Source organism: Drosophila subpulchrella, chromosome 3L (assembly GCF_014743375.2).
Source record: "Drosophila subpulchrella strain 33 F10 #4 breed RU33 chromosome 3L, RU_Dsub_v1.1 Primary Assembly, whole genome shotgun sequence".
NCBI lineage: Eukaryota > Metazoa > Arthropoda > Insecta > Diptera > Drosophilidae > Drosophila > Drosophila subpulchrella.
In genome coordinates, this window is record NC_050612.1 from 14,744,593 (window position 1) to 14,763,327 (window position 18,735).

The 18,735-nt window shown below is 39.7% G+C and overlaps 1 protein-coding gene and 5 non-coding genes across 6 annotated transcripts; all 6 read right to left on the bottom strand.

Moving 5' to 3' along the window:
* Nucleotides 1-8,083: 8,083 nt before the first annotated feature.
* On the bottom strand, nt 8,084-8,155 carry Trnae-cuc. Its single transcript has one exon. It is a non-coding gene; the product is annotated as a tRNA-Glu (tRNA).
* A 263-nt stretch (nt 8,156-8,418) lies between these two features.
* On the bottom strand, nt 8,419-8,490 carry Trnae-cuc. Its single transcript has one exon. It is a non-coding gene; the product is annotated as a tRNA-Glu (tRNA).
* LOC119553979 (DC-STAMP domain-containing protein 2) lies at nt 8,488-11,378 on the bottom strand. Its single transcript, XM_037864686.1, has 10 exons — nt 10,869-11,378; nt 10,505-10,815; nt 10,188-10,448; nt 9,753-10,129; nt 9,533-9,701; nt 9,178-9,480; nt 9,019-9,124; nt 8,897-8,965; nt 8,717-8,842; nt 8,488-8,661 (listed from the first exon to the last, which is right to left on the bottom strand). The coding sequence occupies exons 1-10, from the start codon at nt 11,372-11,374 to the stop codon at nt 8,586-8,588; spliced, it is 2,304 nt and encodes a 767-aa protein (XP_037720614.1). The 5' UTR covers nt 11,375-11,378; the 3' UTR covers nt 8,488-8,585.
* Nucleotides 11,379-11,527: 149 nt separating this feature from the next.
* On the bottom strand, nt 11,528-11,599 carry Trnae-cuc. The gene has a single exon. It is a non-coding gene; the product is annotated as a tRNA-Glu (tRNA).
* Nucleotides 11,600-11,781: 182 nt separating this feature from the next.
* Trnae-cuc lies at nt 11,782-11,853 on the bottom strand. The gene has a single exon. It is a non-coding gene; the product is annotated as a tRNA-Glu (tRNA).
* A 173-nt stretch (nt 11,854-12,026) lies between these two features.
* Trnae-cuc lies at nt 12,027-12,098 on the bottom strand. Its single transcript has one exon. It is a non-coding gene; the product is annotated as a tRNA-Glu (tRNA).
* Between the last annotated feature and the right edge of the window lie 6,637 nt (nt 12,099-18,735).

Sequence of the window (18,735 nt, forward strand, 5' to 3'; positions counted from 1 at the left end):
TTTATCACTCACTGGGTAACTTGGAGTCGAGCCGATCTGTCTGCCCCTTTCGGCCAGGGCATCACTCACTTGTTTACCAGAGGTTATTACACTGGGGAAAAATAAGGACATTGGATGGGAGATATTTTTAACTTAATACAAAGGATACGATCATATCTTACTACTACTAGCCATTGTTAAAAGAGAAAATAAAATTTATGATTAAAATCAAAGATTATTAAGGATTAAAAAATAAGTACGGATAAAAAACTTTAAAAAAACATATAAGATAAAAAAGTTTTTTAATTGAAATAAAGAATTGGTTTCATAGTAATACCAAGAACATAAATTGGACAATATGGATCCTAACTTTTAAATAGTACTATACCATTAATACTGGTCCTTGAACTATTCATGTTACCAGATTGAAAATATTGCAATAAATGTTTCCAATGATTAGAATTGTCTTGTATTGTACCGGAATATTTCTTAAAGAAATTTTATTTTATTTCAATTCAATAGACATTTTTTCCCTGTGTACTAACTGCGGCTTTGATTGATGCCCCCACACATGCACTGGGATAAAAGAAGAGAGACCCACACATGGCCACACCCAGACCCAAAGACCCAGACGCCGGCCTTCTCGATCACCTTCATATTCCTCATCTGTTTGCCTTGAACTTGGATCTCGGCTCGGGAGCCTTGAGTGTTGCATCTTGGCTAGTAGAATTGGTAGTGGACTCGGTTTTGGTATCGCTTTTGGCCCTTGCCACGGTCATGGCCCGTTAATTGAAATATGTTTGGGCCGCAGATCAAAGGGATCGAAAGTGGCGTTCGGGCGATGATGATGATGATTTGATTAATTCGAATGGGAACTGGGAACAGATCTCCGAGGATGCAGTCGATAATGCAGATGCAGTGATGATGGGTTCGATTCGGAACTAATTAAAACATTTAAAGTAAAACACACATACACGAAACGGCCAACTTTTTCGTTGGAACTATGGGGAAAATAAAACATTAAACAATCATAAAAATAAATACATTTTCCCACACTTTTGTGGAGGCAGCCAAAACCGAAACAAAAACAACAAACAAATAATAATAATAAAAACGAGAAGCAGTCGAGAAACTTTTGTACTACATGGAAATGTCATTCGCATAACAACAAAAGACAACGAACCATGATGACGATGATGATGATGGCCAACTACAACGGGCAACAACCAACAACGAAACAACGCACAAAGTTTCAATTCTCCACTCTTAACCCCTTGGTGCCCCAGTTTGCGGCAAAGTTGGTGGCACCTTTTGTGGGGTCTGCTGAGATAACAGCCAACAAAATGTTTGATGTACTTGAAAGTTAATGTTTTGTGGTGTCAACTTTTGCCTGGTTCCTCGATGGTTGGGTTGGGTTCGGTTTTTGGTGTTTTGCCTGGGCTTTTGCAATGGAGAGCGGCTTTTAATGGTCGGGGATTTTCTCTAATTTGGCTCGACAAAATTAGCCTTTATTTTAGTTGGCTAATCGCAAGTGATGGGCTTGTCGCTGCCAAGTTTGACCTTTCACACGCTCCCAGATTGTCGAAAAAGAAACCCATTTTCCTCCAATCCCCCCACCCATACACACTTTTGCTTTCAAGGAATTACAACAAAATTAACAAGAGCATTCGTTATCAAAAGAACTTTTAGCCGCCTCACTTTTTGGGGCCTTCAAACTGAAAAATTGTTTTCCCACGCAAATTAACACTTGACTTTGTTGACATATTTGCACAAGATGACTTCATTTTCTTGGGCGCTTTTTCCTACACTCACTCCCTCGCCTTCTTTAAATATTTTATTACTGTTGACCCACCTTCGCCCGCGACTTCTCACCTCCGAAAAATGAAAAGAAACCCAGAAATTCGTGTCTCATCTGCGTTTGCTATAGATATTGTAGGTGCTTCACTTGTAGTGCGTCATTGTGTCGATTTTTATGTGTTATTGGGTAATATTCACCGCTACGATTTTACAGTCACTAACCATTGTGGATGGGGTGACTCTTCTGCAGGTCTGGGAATTTGGCTATCAAGTACAAAGTTGTATCGTTAAATGTACCTATTAAAAATAAACGTATTGTGTCCAAGCCCATAAAGTATCTTAATAAGAATAATAACATATTGTCTTACTATTATGTGATTTTTTTCTGTACAAGATATCATATTAACAACGATGAAACAAACAAATAAAATAAATACATGGTATTAAACAGCAATATTTGTATCTATATAGATCAACATCCTACCAATATAAAATGCTCGCAATTGTAAATATGAAACTAGTACCAAAACTTTTTAAACTTTTCTCAAGAGCTAAGCTAACAAATTCATATATTTGATACACATCCCACAAGAGTCAACATTTTGGAGAATTTTAAACGGAAAAGTTTTCAAGAACCCCTTACCTAAAAATCATAAAACTAAAGCAGGGAAGTCATTGTTCACCTCTCGTGTCCCTGGCGCCCCTCCAATAACCCAGCATAATCCGCATGTCCAGCTGGGCTTATTGCTGCTCTTGTGACAAGCAGATGGACAAAGGACATCCACATCCTCAGCCACATCCTCATCCACACACTCGTAGGAAATGGGGCGAAGCCAATACTGAGGGCGCACTTTTCTCGGCGACTGTGTGCGCCCAATCAGGGGAAAAGCTGGAAAAGTGACCTGCACTCGGACATTTCACTTGCAATTGCAGGGAAGCACTCGAGGAAAATAAATTCAAACTCCTTGTGTGTGTGGGTCCAAGGATTCGGAGACAATAAACTTGCTGGCACTGCAATTTCTCAGTTATTTGCTGGGGGTTAGGAGGCGGAAAAAAGATATGATAGGAGTGGATGACACTCGTGTCAGCCATAAGCAGCTAGGATCAACTTTTCCGACTGGGAAAATGGGATTTAAAAAGAACCCAGCCAGAGCTACTGGGATTTGTGCAGCAAATTAGCTTCATTAATGGATGACTTATTCTCCCCCGGAGGAGGTGAACGAACCACTAGATTCTGCTAGATTCTTGCATGCGATTCCTTAGCAGCTGCAGTCGCTCAATCAGCACTGAAATTTATTATGCTCCATAATCATTTGTCATCTTTCCATTTCGCCCAGCATCCCAGTTTTCCATTTTCCCCATCCATTTCCATTTGGCGCCCGCAGCGAGCGCATTAAAATTTTTCGCAACATTTTTCACGCATATTCAGCATCCGACATTCAGTGCTCAGTATTTCAGTATTTCAGCACAAATGGAATGGCAACTGGAGCACGGGACACGCTCCATTTGACCAGCCACTGCGATGGGATCCAGTGCGGGTCATAAATATCCGGAATATTGTTAAGAATATAACAATTCTGCATTCTCCGTTCTCCATTCTCCGCTTGCAGCACTAATGTCAGCTGCCATTTTCCTCTATCTGCCTGCGCTTTTCCCTTTCGTTGGGGCCCTTGATACATTTTTATTGCATTCGAGTGGGGAGTTGTCTCCTTTTATGGCAGTCCAAAGGGGTCAGCAGTGACTCAATATGGGGGCGCCCTCTGGCGGAAGTTTGGATTAAACTGCAGCGGGTAATATAGCCATTTTTATTCAGGGGATTATATTTCAATCATTTTTTTAGCATATGCTATTTTAAAATCAGGAGAGTTAGTTTTTTAAGCCGTTTTTATTCAGGGGATTATATTTCAGTCATTATTTTGGCATATGCTCTTTTAAAATAACGAGAGTATGTTTTTTAAAGAAAGAAAAACATAACCTATATTTAGGATCGTCAGAACTTTAAAAAACCCCAACAAATCAAACCCAACAATGCCTCCCTAAAAAGTATTTCTATTACCAAATAATATAGCCGTTTTTATTCAGGGGATTATACTTCAATCATTATTTTAGCATATGCTCTTTTAAAATCAGGAGAGTTAGTTTTTTAAGCCATTTTTATTCAGGGGATTATATTTCAGTCATTATTTTAGCATATGCTCTTTTAAAATAACGAGAGTAAGATTTTTAAAGAAAGAAAAACATGACCTATATTTAGGATCGTCAGAACTTTAAAAAACCCCAACAAATCAAACCCAACAATGCCCTCTAAAAAGTATTTATACTACCAAATCGATTATTTGGTTAAAACAGTTTAACTTCTTTGAAAAAACTTTTCTAATGTATTGGCATCTCCATTGAGAAGCTTACTAAAAACTCAATTCATAAAGTATTTCTATCTCAAATTGAAATACGTTGTTCAAATATTAAACACACTTATAAACTTCTTAGCTTCTTCCTTTGTCACATAATACATTTTAAAGACTTTTCTATGTATTGTCGCCTCTCCCGCGAAAGTTTCTTCAAAAACGAATTTAAAGTTGGGCCACGCAATTTCCAAAGATATCCTTCTTGGCCTCGAGACCCATCCATTTTGTGAAACCGACAGCGATTGGTTACTCCCCTCTTTAAATAATTCAATAAATTTGCGCGAATGTTTCAACAATGGAAACAAATTTTCTCTTTTTCGGTGCTTGCATTCTTTTGGCAGCGCCATAAGGGGGAAATCCATAATTCATGCATTCGGCAAATAAGAAAAGCGTCGGGAAAGCAGGGAAAAAAAGCGGAGCAGCAATGAAAACATTAACAAGCAGCAATAAAATATGAGCCAGCAAATGTAAATCGCTTTCCATAATTCATCGCATCGCATTGAGCTGACTCGACTCGACTCCGGAGCACCGGATTTTGCCTGGTTCTGTACATAGATTTCCCTGGAAGCATCGTAAACCGAAATCGAAGGCTGGGCCCCTCGTAAAACTAATGAAATTTCAATTCGAATGACGCGACAACGTCTCCTGAGCAACGACCTGACCAGCCTGAGCAGCCTGAGAAATTCCACGAAATTTTCGCGCACTCGCCACGCCGGGAAAATTCATATATTTCCTCGGACGACGTCGACTCCCTACTTTTTCCCTGATTTTCCCAGGACAATGTTGGGCAACTTCCGTTGCAGGTCCGGTTTTTTTTCTTCTGGCTCCTCGATGGACTGGCAACGACAGGTGAATTTATGATGAAGTGAGTCGTCAGCATTATGCTCCTCTCACCTCGCCCGATTTTATCAGAATCTTCTTCGTTTTGCTAGGCAGGTCGCGTGTAAATTATGAAAACTGGCGATAAAAACGAAAGTAATTCAAAATCTTCGACGTGTGCGAGGGTTTATCACCTGAGCAGGGAACTAGGGACCCACACAACGCATCTCCCTCTGCAACTCAGATTTATATCGCTGGATTTATGATCCTGTTAGCGCCACTGCACTTGCGTATCTCATGTGTAGCATCGCGGAAAGGATGGAATACCTTGCTTACGACCTGCAGATAGAATGAGTAAATGCCATCCCCATCCCCACTTTCACCTTTCTTGCCTTTCATTACCTGGTTTTCAGTTTTCATTGTGGTGGTTGTGGTTACAAATATATCTCTTTGTTACTGAAATCTATTCATGGTTTTTAAAAATCTACGAAAACCAAAAACAAGTAACTTTTTAGGCACTATAATATACTTTAAAGGACAATAGCTGACCTTTATTTCCATTTTTAGAATGGTTTTTACACTTTAGGATTTAAAAGGTCAACCAAAGTTTGATGATGCCTTTTATAAACTGGTAAATCTATTCAAAGTTTAAGTCCCCTTTTTGCTGTATACCTCCCATTTTGTCGCCCCATATTTCCCCTTTTATGTGCCATTTCCCCGACAAACACTCCCAACATTCTAATGGTAATTAAAGCCATTTTCCTGTGACACGGCGACGCCATATTAATTCGAGCGGTCAGAAGACCGCAAATAAAAATGTCACATTTAATTTGTGTTTGTGTTTCTTTATGCATTTCGCTCAATTAAATTGCACTTGAACCTTTTAGAAGTGGAAATACCGCTGGTTGTGGGCGGAAATGCCTGTGACACGCGATTCGGCGATCAAAAAGTGCACTAACCCCTCCCTAAAACCTAAAAAGGATGCCCCTTTTTACCCCACCGACCACATTAATTTGGTTTCGCATGTGCGCCCGCCTTTAAAGCTGTAATTAGGAATACTATAGGAATACTATCACCCGGCGGGCAGGAGAACACCTTTCATTTGAAAAGTGTTTGCTCATTGAGTGGGCGTGGTCACTCCGTCCGTTGTTCGGGGAGCTGCAATTACGCAAAGGACCTCCTTTCTCGTTGCCTCGCGGAATGAAAAGACTCGCCGGCTTTTCGAGGGTTTGTTGTATTGTGGCTTTTCTTTGCGGGATCCCTTTGTTGGGCGAAAACTGCGAGCCAGATATCATTCCTAAATAGGACAGTGGAACAAGTATTCCGGATAGCTCCAAGAAATATAAGTAGAGATCTACTGATTTTTTATATTACTTTAACTTCCAGTTAATGATATTAAAGGAATATTTTTCAGGCTTAAGAGTTGGATCACATTTTCCTATATAGTGGGGATAGGGTTTATTGCTGCCGGCGCTCTTTCGACACACACACAGTAGAAATTAACCATTAGTACTGAATACGACATTCGTATTCATATCATATACATTATATACATTTCTTAGCAAAACTTATATCCATCTTATAAAATGGTTCAATACCTTGAAAATGCAAAGTATTTTCAAAGTAATTTCTTTTATAATCTTATGGAATTCTTCCCATCTATCGGAATGCAAGCCCTCGGTAATATTTTCCGCTTAGCCCTGCATCCTGCACCACCGTGGTTTGGGCTCCTCTATGCAAATTCCGGCTGCCCATTCTCACTTTTCCGCTGTTTTGTGGTCGGTAACGCTTTGTTCTCACCTCACAGCTCACACACATCTCATTGTTCCGTATCGGCGCTTTGTATCTTTAGCAAAATTGCCAAACCACAGGAAAAGCTGGAAAACAGTCGAGGGGGAAAAGCCAACCGCGTGTAATGCGAGAACCTATCCGATTGGAGGGGTCTGATTAAGCTCGGGATCTAACCGCAAAAGGGGTTCGAAACGGGGGGAAATTCAGACGTCTAACCCCAGAATTGTAGCAGAAATACTCAATCGCTTAAATATTTATGCAAGAGTGTCTGGCATTTGCGTTTGGCGAATTATTTTCTTGCAATTTTCCACACAATTAGAGGCGAGGGGAGAAAATGCAAATACCCCAGGATTTTGTTTCACTTCCTTTTTCTTTAGTTGCTCACATGAAGTTGAGTTTGTATCTCGGCCTTAAGTAGCTCCATAGAAACCAATTTCAATTGCTAGGAATTGGGAGCCAGGAAAAGCAGCCAGACGTGTGGAAAACTTTTCGCCGAATTTTATATTTATCTGTCCTACTTCCGAAAGGGGCGGCAAAGGAGGCGTGGCAAAGGGGGCGCCCCCTATTCCAAAAATAGGCGTTTCCAACGGGCGGCACTCGTCGTCGTCGTGCCCGTCATCATCATAAAAAAACAAGGCGATGGCAAAAGTTTTTCAATTTTTGCCCCAACTTTACCAGGCTGTCCCAACTCTCCGCCTCCTAGTCCTGTAGTCCTGTAGTCCTTTAGTCCTCCGGTTGTGTAAACATTTGTAGTTTACTTTCAGTTGGCAGGCGGCTCGTAAAATCTGTCCGTTTCGCTTGAACTGGAACCGTTTTGGAACTGTCTCGTAACTCAGACCCGCAGGTTAGCCCATCTTTTCACTTCCCATCTGCCCGTTTCCATATCACCGCCCAGAAAAACACGGAACTTTGGGTTTGTTTTGCCAAAAAGGACCACCGATTGAATTAGAAAATTATGCTGAAAGTTATTTGGATTAAAGAAGAAGGGCCCTTGACCATTGAGTAGGAGGAAATTAGGTAATGGGATAGAAAATTACTCGGGAAGGAGATTAAGTAAGCTGGGGACTCGAGTGGATTTAGTGGAGAGCATAATAATAAGAAAACACAATTTATACCTCAGCAAATTAAAAGAAAACTTTGAGTCAGCCTATATAAAAAATAGCTTTGCAAACTTATTGGAATTCGATTAGGAGGGAAAACAGAAAAAACAAAAGATTTTTGTTTTGAAAAACTTTTTAATCGGCTTAGGTAATGCTATTTAGGACTTAATAAAAAAAAACGTACTCAGAAGTTTCCCATACCGGGAATTGAACCCGGGCCTTCCGGGTGAGAGCCGGATATCCTAACCACTAGACAATATGGGACATGAGATTCGAGGCGGCGAATTAGTGTATCTAAACACAGCGATTCGCTGCCGCTATGAAGTTTATGTGAACGTGGCGTTCTATTTATAGATATTGTTATGTATTTTTTTTAACGTCGATAATAAAGGTCGTATAATGGTTTCTGAGTTAACAGGAAATTATTTGTTTATTAAACATTTTCTTTAATTTAAATTAAAAAATAAGATTCTAAATTAATAAAAAACAAAACTTAGGAGAGTGTAGAAAAAAATGTCCACACAAGTTTCCCATACCGGGAATTGAACCCGGGCCTTCCGGGTGAGAGCCGGATATCCTAACCACTAGACAATATGGGACTTGATAAGAAGCAGCCAGTCATAATTCTTCTACTTTCAGATGAAATCCTGTCTCAATATAGAATTCTTGTCCGAATAGTTTTATGGTTCTATAGCTATGCTTTCTTATCTCGCTGCTGGTTTATGTTATCAAGGCTGCAGTAATCATCATCTGGATCGTCAGAGGAGTTTCTAAAGAGATGAAAAGATTAATAACTAGCCACAAACTAGCACTGTTCAAAACTACCCAAGTTCCAATATATCACCATCGTATCGCGAACTGCACACAATACATAAATTGTTGCACTCCTGAAAGCACATAGTACAATAGATTCCCTTGCAGTTCGACGAATCACAGGGAATATTATCAGACCTGCAAAAGGGAAAGATAATTAAATATACTCGGAATAAGGTTAAGCTAACTTACTTGGTCAGCGGCTTATTGCAAATAGTGCAGTTTTTGCCAATAAAATTTCTACGACAGCCAATTAGGCACCTATAACAGAAAATTGTATAAGATTTTTAAAACATAAACGTTTGGAAACATACCCTTTTACACGATTGTCAAACCAAGGAAACCTGGATAATAATGTATCGTTATTCTCAAAAGCTTTTAATAAACGTGCCTGCTGACATCTTTCTTTAAAAACATTTTCTAAAAAAATATAAATTAAGAAATGAATAATAAAATACCTAAGCACTGCTCACTTCTTTCTTTCAAGATGGTATAATGCAAATCGTGAACTCTTCGACTGGATTCCTCGGGGTAAAAGTAGACCATAATACGGTGTCTTTTGCGGAGACCATATGGCTCCCAAAAAACCATAAACCAGGCCAGCAAATACAACAGTAGAATCCAAAAATATCGGAGGTAGTTAGGCTTCCCTGGGTTCGGAAGGCATCTTTGGGTTTTCATTTTAAAAGCTTTTGGCTCAAAAGCGTGAACAAGGTCTCTTAAAATGTCACCAATTTTACCTCCGCCCTTGATAACAATCTTTTGGTAAGCGAGAGCTGTAAAATTGACTTTAAAAATATTAAAAACCAATCCCAGGCTGAAGCTTACGTTGAAGACCACCAGTCATATGTCCATGAAAGGACATTAAAGTCAGCATATTATAAAGACTGTAGTCTACGAAGCAGATGCAGAAGAGCTGGATTCCAGTGATCATTAGGAACATCCATGAGCGACAAACCGTACTGTATTCTTTGGGCAGAATTCGCATCGAATTAATCTAAATATCTAAATGAATAACAACAGATTTTAATATTAATTTAGATTATACCTTCACATATAGATTCTCTTCACAGTTGCTCAAGGGTAAGGCTCTTACTCCCATTATCTCATGTTGTTGATCATCATAGTTTTCGAAGCCCTTGGTTATATAGACATTTTCGAAGCTGTCACTGGCCAAGTATCGAAACCAGAAGTATAGAGATTGCAGGATCACAGTGAGCAGAAGTATGAAAATAATTAAATCAAGATAAATAAACACATAGAAGAACTTGTGCCTCTGAGACTCAAAGTTTCTGGTTATATCCTGATCGTTCAGCTGACCTCTTTCTGAGGTTAGTGAACTTGTCGAATTCAATTTCAAACTGTGATCAAAGCTAATGGTGGTTATAAAAGTATATCGGATTTTCATAAAGCATAACTGCAAACCTGTAAGAAATTATATTTTTTAGTCAGGTTAAAGTATATGTATTATATCTCAACGCACGTTGGAATATTTCCTCAATGACCACCTGGGACCATTGGAGGTTATCATCGAAAAAAGTTTTCAAGTTCTTGAGACTATCGCAGAACCAAGCAAATCTTTCTTCATTACAGCAATCTTTGGTCTTCTCTCCGAATTCTCTTCTGCACTGAGTAATACTTAAGTTGCCTGCTTTTAAGCACCGATAAAAGGGAGTTCCCATCTTGTAATCAAACTGATCCTTTTGCAAGACCAACCAATCTTCACAGGTCTTATAAGTGGCATCTGTAGATGACATAGTACCTTTTTAAAAAAAGTCTATAAAGCTATGGTATACTAACGTATTTGAGATATGGGCCTCTCCAGATTTAGCAAAAGCTTATCTAGTTTATTCATGATCAGGCGCACCTCAGCCAATGTTGCCTGAAATGACTCTTCCACTGAATGAGAAGGATCATATATAATACGTTGCATGAGCCTCACAGCCTTTATAAGGACAGTTTGTCCGCAGGAGACAGAGTTTGCCATGATGCAAATGTTGTGAATAATATTCTTTACGGGTCCCGTGCAAGCTACAAGGAAAGCTAAGGCTATAATCACAGCTCGAAATTGGTAGCTTGATAAGCTGGCAAAGCATAGAGCTGCAATGCACCTGTAAAAAAAATGAGTTATTAAAAAACGAGGACTTTTCCAAATCCAACACACCTCGCTGGACGTCTCTGAACCAATATGAGCACTAAAAGAAAGAACAGAACAATGAAAACCCATTTTCCATTCAGATCCATGCAGGCCTTTTTGGGATTTTTGTAATACCAGATCAGTACCATTAATATTCCGACCACATATCCTGCGATAATGTAAAGTAAAGTCTTGTCTCGACATTCCAACAGGGACATTTGGTACCGTTCTGCAGCATTACATTCTGGATCAGGATCCGTTGGATCCTCTGGTGGACTTAATTTATAGATGGGAGCATCTCCCTCGGGACTGGGCTCTCGCTGTTTTCTAGAATCTGGCTGCCCCCGATCCGTAGTAATATAATAATTCTTATATGAGTTGTTAACTCCTTTGGCAGTTGGGAGCGCCGATCTTTCTTCATTTATGACATCCTCACCCACTTCACTTGGGTGTTTTAATGCATTCCTGCGTTGTCTATCATGTACGTCAGCTCTTCTGTGCTTACGCTCGCTTAAATTGTGTGAGTCTTTCATATTCACATGTAAAATTATTAAAGTTAAGGTATAGTTTTTACTACTAGTAATATAAGCGACAGAAAAGTCAAACAAATCTGGAAAAAGTCTGAGTTGCTTTCAATAAAAAGGTTTAAAATTACTCATTTAAAAAATTTTTGAATACATCCATATTTCCCATACCGGGAATTGAACCCGGGCCTTCCGGGTGAGAGCCGGATATCCTAACCACTAGACAATATGGGAGTTAAGATATTTGGATAAGCAGTGTTGGCTAACGATTTGGATTATTTAAAAAAATACACAAATACATTTTCAATTGACGTTCAGAAAATGTACCTAACAACTTTCAAATTATTATAAATATTTTTCTGAACTTAAAAATTATACTTATATTACTTAAAAAAAAAAGAATCTGTTAACCACATTTCCCATACCGGGAATTGAACCCGGGCCTTCCGGGTGAGAGCCGGATATCCTAACCACTAGACAATATGGGAGATGAGATCTTCCGATAAGCAGTGTTGGCTAACGATTATGTTTATTCTAGGATTTTTAGAAAAAAATACGAATATGCAAAAATTTGAGAGACATTCATAATTTTCAATATTATCCAGAATTTCCAAATGTTAAATTCATCTGTTATTTTGTGAAAAAAGCATGTCTACCACATTTCCCATACCGGGAATTGAACCCGGGCCTTCCGGGTGAGAGCCGGATATCCTAACCACTAGACAATATGGGATGTGATAGGGCCATCGACAAAGTTTTTGCCCAAGCTTTCTTGAGAACCGAAGGAATTCTTCGGTGGTTTATAAATCCAATTGGTCATCAGGCTTAACGCCCGTCAACACTTAATATTGAATAACCTCCTCGCGGGGGACCCACGCAGCATTTCAGATTCACTGTAATGAGGGGTCAACTTCATATAACCTCTTTCGGAATTAATTAAAAACCATTCAACACTCGGCGCTGGCAGTTGCATTCGCCGATGCCCACGACTCGACGGACTCCAGTGGCTGGGAATGAGGCACATAATCATCAATTATTCGCACAATTACCGCAAACAAATAAATATTCTTAATTTATTATGTTTTCGAATCGGGCTTGGCCGCCCACAATGGCAACAGGCGGCGGCGAATGCAGACGAAAAATCGCTACGAAAAAATATTAAAAATAAATTTCCAACCCGAATCAACAAACATACAAATTTCGGAGCAACGGACGGGCAAATAGGGGATTCTGAGGGGCAATGGGCTTGTTGGATACTGCGGTATTGAGATTGATGTCCATAAATTAATTCCTCGCCGCCCCGTCTCTCCCCTGCATTTCATTGTATCTTTTTAGTCAGTCTGGGTGTCGGTGCGATAAATTTCATAGATGCATTTGGTAATTTCAATTTGTTTTAATGTGTCGCCTCTATTCTATATATAAAGCACATATAGCACATATAATTTGAGGTTTATTGGCCGTGCCGTGGCTTTGCCTGGCTATTTCTGTCTGGCCTCGTGGGATGTGGGATGTTCTGGGGCATCATCCGCACCACAGCAATTGTCGCTGCTTATCAGAGGGTGATAGGGGAAATAGATGATAGGATATAGAAAGTATGAGGACCCAGCGACAGAGCTTTTCCAGTTGTCCAAGGGCGGAAATGTATTATATACATTTATCTAAAGATCTATAAATATGACAAGATATACTGGAAAAAAAATCAAGTACACATGGTCCTTTTAAATATAAGTATTTTTCGATTAATAAAAGTATTCAATAAATACCATATCACAGCAGATTTAATAGTAAGTTCTTCCACCTTATGATAGGGTAAGGTCCAAAAAAACTTTTGGTGACAACAGTCCATATAACATCTTTGATAAGCACTTAACACTAGTACATACATCTCCTTCTTCTTAATTTGTATTATGATTTGTTATCTTTTCTATATGTCCTAATGTCTAAATGTTCATTATTGAGAGATAATAAAAATTTTTTAAGATATATATTATATAGGCATATTTTGGTGATATTTTTTTCAAGTGATAAAGCGAAAGCCTCCTCGGCTAAATACTATAAATCAATTTCCGCCTTTGGGATGTCTTTGCTGCCGGACAAACATTTCCTGAATTTCCACCACAGGGATTTCAGGAGCTTAGGCCCCGTGGCGCCATCGTTTGAAGGGATTATCAGAGCATGGGGCTTTCCATCATAATTAATAAACTGTCGCTGGTCTCTGGCAGCATTTGTTTCCATCGGTCCGTGATGTGTCGCGTTTTATTTCCACATAAATTCCGGGGGCTTCCACATGTAGCAGTCGTAAAACAATGTTATTTCGGTTCTGTCATCAGCGTAGATCTCACCTCACCTGAACTTGCACGGTAATCGCCGTTTAGAGCCGGCTTCCTATCCACTTGGGTGTCCCCGAAAATGTCGTTTGAATGGTTTCCGCAATGAAGCGACAAAAGTGACAGCACAGCCGTGTCGGGAGTTATTGCTCTTGGACTTGCAGCCGCACAGCAGCATTTCCCCGGAAAATGCGGCCCATAAAGTGCGGGAAAATCATAGCAGCTCGAGCTGCAATGTTGCCCAATCTTTTCACGTTTCGAGAACTTCCTCTCGAATGCCCCGAAACCCCACAACCTCCAACTCGGACTTCATTTCTTTTCATTAGCCGCCCGCAACTGCTGGCCATCTATGGACTGACCAGGTCATAAAACGTAACTGGTTACTCCGCGTAACTCTTGGTACACGGCTCACTTGATTACTTGCCCGCTGGCCAGGTCTTTTACTATGTAATATATGTGTTACTGGCACAGACCGTCCGAAAGACCGACATGCCGACAAACCGACAGACAGCGGCACTTTATTAATGAAAAGCGCAAAGTTCTTTCTATTTTCCCAGCCCTTTTACGTGGGACATTCGGATGTGTGTGGCCTGCATCGAGGTCAGTTGGAGATTTGTTAACCGAAAGTGAGCGGTTTCTGCAACGGGCCAAATGAAATGGCCAAAAGACTGGACACGACAACTGCCAGACGCGATTATGAGGAAAGTTCGTCTGCGAAAAGGTCGGCAATTAGAGAGTGTTTTTTGTATTTTTTATTGGCCTCTAAACGGTGTTTCTTTTTTTTGGCTGGTCTAGAAGGGGAAAGCCAGATGGATAGTTCTGCCTAACGTGTGGGAAAGAATCTCATTAAGAAGTGGCGAATTAGTAGGTAGCATGATGTCACGTAGGATGGTTCGCAGAAACGTAGGGTTTAGTGAAAGTACTAAGGCTCCAAATAAAGAATTCAAAGAATTGTCTTTACCAAATACAGTTTCTAGGTTTTATGGTCAAAAATATTATATTATATAAAGTTAGTACCTCTTAGGTACATTTTATTTACATATCATATATATTAAACAAAAGTAAGTACTGGGAAGAGTTGTTTTTATCGAAATCATTATCCGTATTATCATTTTCAAGGCACAAAAAACTTAAAAATATTGTTTTTCAAATGTAGGGCTATTTTCTATATATGTTTATGTTGATAGCATGAACCCCCATGAAAGACTGCAGAAATCATAAAATAACTCACGCAGTGGCTGGTCTACCGATCTCCCCGAGGGCTAAAAACTGGAACCCCCGGCATGGGGCCTTCGGGCACTGCAAGTGCAATGAAACTAGAAACTGAAATACGAAATACGATGTATCGAAAAAAATGGATCCATAGCTGGAGATTGTTTCAAGACACCCACCAGCTAGGGAATTTTGCCTTTGTTTGCTGGGATTTATTCGGTTTTACTTCTTTTTTTTTGTATCATTCCCCGACTGACAAGTCGTTGGCATCTCTGGCGCATGTTAATTATGCCAGCGGACTACCTATCCACCTATACCTTCATATATATGCCCGATTACCCCTCCTTTCCAAAACCCAAGATGTGGGCCGTGGCCACGGCGAAAAGACCTTGACTCTCGCCAAGATCTTGATACGATTTATACAATTTTTGATTCATGGCGTCTCCGCTGTCGCTTTTGGTCGCTATCTTTGGCTACTCGCAAACCGAATTAATTTCGTAGGCCAAAGGCGTGCTGCCATATTTGTCGAGGCGAGAATTTCGAGTTGGAAAATTTGAATTCAATCAGCAATTTGCATAAATTTGCAGGCGGCGCAAAAAGAAGCTGCTTAGGCCCTAAAAGGTGGGATTAGCCAGACGCCCACATCGCAAAACGCCCTTCTCCATCCAAAATCCCCACTGGAAACCAAACTTAAGACTCCGTTATGGGCCGCTGACCCAAAGTGAGGTGGCTAATGGGACAGCCAAGTGACAAACTGGCCGAGAAACATGGCTGCGTGTGGGTCGTTGATTGACTGACTGATTGACTGACTGACTGATGGACTAAATAGGGCTGATCTAGTAGTCCCCGAAGTTCCGTTTCCCGCCCGTCTTATCGACAGATTTAGACCCACAACAGAACAGGTCCAAACATTCGCAAATTGTTTCGCTTTTGGCTTTTGTCGCGCGGGCCACCAAAATAGATTGGCCAAATGGGGGAGGTGGCCAGATCGCATCTGTCTGCGATATCGTACGATTTTGTATATATAAAACAAGATGTATTTTGGTCTTTGAGAGCGGAGACAGTTGGAATGCTCTACCTTAACAGTACTTGCAAACTGAGGTGTTGTATGATATCTTGCCAATTTTACTAAGTATTTCGTGAGAGATGAGAAAGTTTAAATACTATGCGCAGACTTCAAGTCCCACCATTTATATTTATTAAATCATAATTATCATTATAATGTAATGGGTCTTTCATTTTCATATCAATATTAACAGGTAATCTTTTTTTATGAGCTGCACTTATTGTAAGCATATAATTTGCAGTTTATAATCATTTATAGTTATCATGTCTAAAAAGACATGATTCAAGATATAATACCATTATTTTCTCAAATTATAAATATTATTGTTAAATATTGTTATGGTAGCTCTTCTTAACTAACTTTCTTTATAACACTCATATCCCTTTAATATCACATTAATGGTGTTCTGTTGCTTTAATGATATTGTTATAAATGGTTTTTTAAGAAACCCTTTATATTTAAGTCAGAAAATGTTGAATCTCTATGAATGTTTTTTTAAATCAGAAGATCTAAGATCCTAACTATAAAGATCATACCCCTATATTAAATACCAAATATGTAAATACAAACTTAAATATAATAATATACTATTTATTATTATAATTGTTTTTAAAATCAGAAAACTTAAATCCTAACTATAAAGATCATACCCCCAAGGATCAGTGTATCCCTATAAATATCGTGCTGCTGCCACTGCCGCCGTTTATTTTCTCAGTTTCTATTTCTGGCTGATTCATTCTCGTCTGAGATTGTGATTCCGATTCCTATTCCAATTCTCGTTCAGTGGGCTGATGTCGATCGTCGCCTCGTCGTGGTGGCTGCTAAATTTAAATGCCCAAACATCCATAACGACATTCATGGGGACCGGCCGGTGCAATCCCCCTTTTCCCCCATTTCACATTTTCGCGGTTCTCAGAATTTATTCGTATTAATTTTCCCGCATTAGTTTTTAATGCGTCGTCGCTAGAAATTAAAGCCATCGTAAAGCTGACAAATATTTTATGGCGAATGCTAGTGTGAAAAAAGCGCGACAAATTAATGAATTTATGGGACACTTTAGGGGGTCTCTGGTCTGTCTCTACATAATGGCCATTGGCCACCTGTCTGGCCTGGTCTGGTGGGGAAAATGCTCCCCTCGTGCTTTCGGATTTAAATCGTTTCGAGTGTCGCCAGGCGCCAATTGGTCACCCCATACCCATTCGCATTTTCCCATTTTGCGTGGGTGATTTTCAATTCGTTTTCCGAGCCAAAAAAAGAAAGAACTTTAAAGAGCTGTCGTACGTTATTCACAATTCACAAAACAAAGAGCGAATGTTTCTTGGAATTTCGTTTTATTTTCGAGCAGATGAAAGCGATTCGCAAAGTGTTTTGTTTGTTGTCACACATCGAGTGCATGATAGTGGGGAGTGGGAAAACCCGGAGGGGGGGGTCTTTATAGAGGTACTACAGTACCAGGACCACTACCAGTACCAGTACAGTGGGGACTGCCCACGTGGCTGCACTCGCATTCCTCGACTCCAACGAAGTCGAAGATGTCTGCGACATCCTGGGAAACTGAGTGGGCGACCTCGGAGGTGTGTGTAGGATCGGATCCCTAGATCTCGGTAACTGAGGGACCAAGGAACTGAGGAACTCTAGTCCCGGGCAGCCAGATCAACTAAATCAAATCGAGAACCGGCCTGAACGAAAGCCCAAAACTTGTTATTCGCCAGGCGCCAATTTAGCTGGGGATGCATCACATTATTTCTCGGCCTGTCGCCGTCTGATCTACGACTTTTGTTCCTTTATTTCTTTATCGGCCGGCTGATAAGTTGAATTGGTGCTTAATGGTAATTATTACAAAACCATAGAACTTTTAAAGAAAAACTTATAAATTAAATAAATTTGTGTAAGTATTAAAACTTAAAAAATGTAGACCAGGCCCAGATATTCTTGAAAAGTTAATAGTTAACTTAAAAAACCCATCCTTACCATTTAAAAAACGAATAATATTGTTATATATATATTTTATCCAGACTTTGTTTTTAAACACATAATATTTTACAATATTTTTCAGCTCCAAATACCTATCACAAACTAATCTTCAAAGCTCTGCCACAGAGTCTGTTAAACTGTTAAACTCAGACTAGCAATCCCCTGTCTTGGCCACATTTTCATGTGTTAATTTTTCAGTCTCAATATTGCTGCTGTTGTTGACCGCACGCGTTTTCATAAACAAAACACCAAAAACTTGAGGCAAGCCAAACTAAAAACCAAACAAACAAGATGCAGTATACAACGCTCGCGTGGCAGTCCCAAGTTTTCCGAGTACAGGTGCGGTTTAATGGATATAACCGTATAATAATAAGGTTCATTATGTTATTATTGTATTAGTATTTTAATTTTAATTTGGGAATTGAGGGTACACATTAGTATCTCTGCTTTCCGAACCTCTGCTGACTCACACAGTATACTTTACGGAAAACAAGTAAAACGCATGCTGACCATTGTTTTAAAATATTATATTAGTGTTAACTTGTGAATAAATTGTTTTTCAAGAACGTAAGAGATATATAAAACCCCCTTTAATCCCATTTCGCTCCTGCTTTTGGCACCGTCTTCTGGGTGATTCTGCTCCTCCTGGCGGAGTTCATCTATTTGTTTTCCAAACAAGCCTCTTTTGCAGACAGGCAGGCGGACAGATGCAGCCCCAGCAGCCCAGCATCTTGCTTTCCCCTTCCCGGCAGTTCAAGTGCGTTCAATTTTCAATAAATCCATAAAACTCA